General features: G+C 41.5%; 1 protein-coding gene across 1 annotated transcript in view; it reads right to left on the bottom strand.

The window, feature by feature from the left end:
* LOC135102810 (uncharacterized) overlaps positions 1-2,500 on the bottom strand; it is a 134,636-nt gene that overhangs the window by 121,725 nt on the left and 10,411 nt on the right. Inside the window, exon 2 of the mRNA XM_064008346.1 lies at positions 1-334. This exon is cut by the window's left edge and continues 448 nt beyond it. Coding sequence (XP_063864416.1) covers positions 1-334 — 334 coding nt within the window. The remainder of the gene's footprint in view (positions 335-2,500) is intronic.

The following is a 2,500-nucleotide window of genomic DNA, read 5'->3' as shown; positions in this document are numbered from 1 at the left end:
GCTTGTGTTTACTTGTCTGTTACTGCTACTGCTGCTGCTCCTCCTCCTCCTGCTGCCACTGTCACTGCTTCGTATGTATCTTGTCGACGGCCTGCTGCTACTACTACTGCTACTGCTACTGCTACTACTGCTGCTGGTGTTGCTGGGTATGTGGTATAGACTGGCGATGCTGTTGTTGTTGTAGTGGTAGAAGTTGTACTGGTGATAGGGGTCGGCAGTGGTGGTGGTGGTGGTGGTGGTGGTAGAGGTGGTTGTTGTGGTGGCGGCGGTGGTGGTGGTTGAAGGTGGTTCGGTGGTGAGGAGGAGCTCGAGGGATCTGTTTCTCGCGTCGTAGCTGTTTGGGGAGAGAAGGAGAGGGGGTGAGTTGAGGCGAGGCTTCTCTCTCTCTAATATGAACGTGATATACACAAGAGGTAGAGAAATGCAAGACAGTTAGTTAAAGACAGTGTATAACTCTCTCTCTCTCTCTCTCTCTCTCTCTCTCTCTCTCTCTCTCTCTCTCTCTCTCTCTCTCTCTCTCTCTCTCTCTCTCTCTCTCTCTCTCTCTCTCTCTCTCTCTCTCTCTCTCTACACCGTGCCCCACTATTTGCACTGATTGCTTCTCTCTCTCTACACCTGATGGCATTTAGGACCGATGCTTCTTCCCTCTCTCACTCTCCCTCTCTTTCACTCTCTCTCTCTCTCTCTCTCTCTCTCTCTCTACACGCTCGCCAGTGATAGGGAAGCACCTCAGTCTCTTCCTCTCTCTATCTCTTTCGCTCCCTCTCTCATTCTCTCAGTCTCTCATCCAAGTCCATCTCTCTCGTTCTCGCTTTCTCTCTATTTTAACAGGCGTTTGCAAATACCTCATAGTCATTGGGGTGTGAGTGCTTTCCTCAGTTAACTGGTCGTTTTGAGTTCTTCCTGCTCTTTCTATTACTTGCAATCTCTTTCTTCCTTTCCCTCTCTCTCTCTCTCTCTCTTTTTCTCTTTCTCTCTCTCTGTCTCTCTCTTTGTCTTGTGTTCTTTGTTTCTCGTTTTGTTTTGTGGTGGTTTGAATGTGCGTGTTGATTTTATGTTATTCTGTTTTTTTTTTTTCTTCTTTTTCTTTTTTTACTTTTCTTTCTCTTTTTCGATTTTTTTTTTGTTTCTGCTCTCGTTCTTCAAGGTTTTGTGTGTTTGTGTGTGTTTCTGTCTTTCGGTTACGTTTTTCTGTTTGTTTGTATATTTTTTTTTTATTTTCGTGTCTAGTTGGTTGTTGATGTTTGTTTTGTCTTTGACTCTTTGTCCCTTCCTGTTTTTATTTATTTATTTATTTATTTATTTTATTTATTTATCTTTTTTTTGCCGGTTTATGTTTGTCTGTCTCTGTTTCTGTCTGTCTGTCTGTCCTTATTCTCTTATCTGTCTATATCTTTTTACCTGCCTCCTCTGTTTTTTTTCTCTCTCTCTCTCTCTCTCTCTCTCTCTCTCTCTCTCTCTCTCTCTCTCTCTCTCTCTCTCTCTCTCTCTCTCTCTCTCTCTCTCGCAGGTAAGGGACAGGTGCGTGCGTCAGTCCCCACTCACCTTGACACGCTTTCTCACCACACTAAAACCTTAATCAGCCATCGCCACGCTCTTGCCAGGTAGTAATTTAGTCTGTGTCTCTCTCTCTTCCTCACTTTCGCCTTCTCCTTCACCTTCTCTTCTTCCTCTCTATCTCTCTCCCTGTTTCAGTGATTAATTCTGTCTACCTGTCACCGTCTCTCCTTTCTTTTTCCTTTTTCTGGTTTACTGGTTAATTGTGTGTGTGTGTGTGTGTGTCTGTGTTTCTCTTTCGCCGCTTCCTTCATCTTCTCTCCTTTCCCCTCTCACTCTGTTTCATTGATTTATTTTGTCTGTCTGTCTTTCTTCTGCGTTGTTTCTTTTACCTTCTTTCCTTTCTTTTTTTTTTCTGTTTTGGTTATTTTTATCTGCCTGTCTTTCTCCTTCGCTGCCTCCTTCTGCTTCTTAACTTTTTTTTTTTTTCCCTTCACTTCATCTTCCATAGTTTGTTGTGTCTTCTTTCTTTCTTTCTCTCTTCTTTCTCATGTTTCGTGTACCCTCTCTGTTTTTTTTTATTTGTGTTTTCGTTTTTATTTTCCTTTTTACTGTATCTTTCATTCTTCATTTCTGCTTCACCTCTCTCCTTTCTTCCTCTTATCTCTTCTCCTGTATTATTTTTTTTCCTCTCAAGCTGTTGTGTCTTTTCTTTTCCCTTTCTTTCTTTTGTTTTCCTTTCTTCTCACGTTCTCTTTGTTATTCCATCTTTTTTTACTCTCTATTCTTGGTTATATTTCCTTCCTTACTCTTTCTTTTTCCTGTTACTACTCCTTTTATTTATTTATGCTATTTTTACTCTTTCTTTTATTTTCTCTTGTCTTGTCTTGTCTTGTCTTGTCTTCTCCTCTCCTCTCCTTGTATTAACTTCCTCTTTTCATTCTTCTACCACTTCTCCCCACCTTCTAATGTCTTCTAATGCCTGGTAATGGCTTCTAATGTC

Source organism: Scylla paramamosain, chromosome 8 (genome assembly GCF_035594125.1).
Source record: "Scylla paramamosain isolate STU-SP2022 chromosome 8, ASM3559412v1, whole genome shotgun sequence".
In the NCBI taxonomy this organism is placed as follows: Eukaryota; Metazoa; Arthropoda; class Malacostraca; order Decapoda; family Portunidae; genus Scylla; species Scylla paramamosain.
The sequence above is the reverse complement of the archived record's forward strand: the minus strand, read 5'-3'. Positions and strand labels throughout refer to the sequence as shown.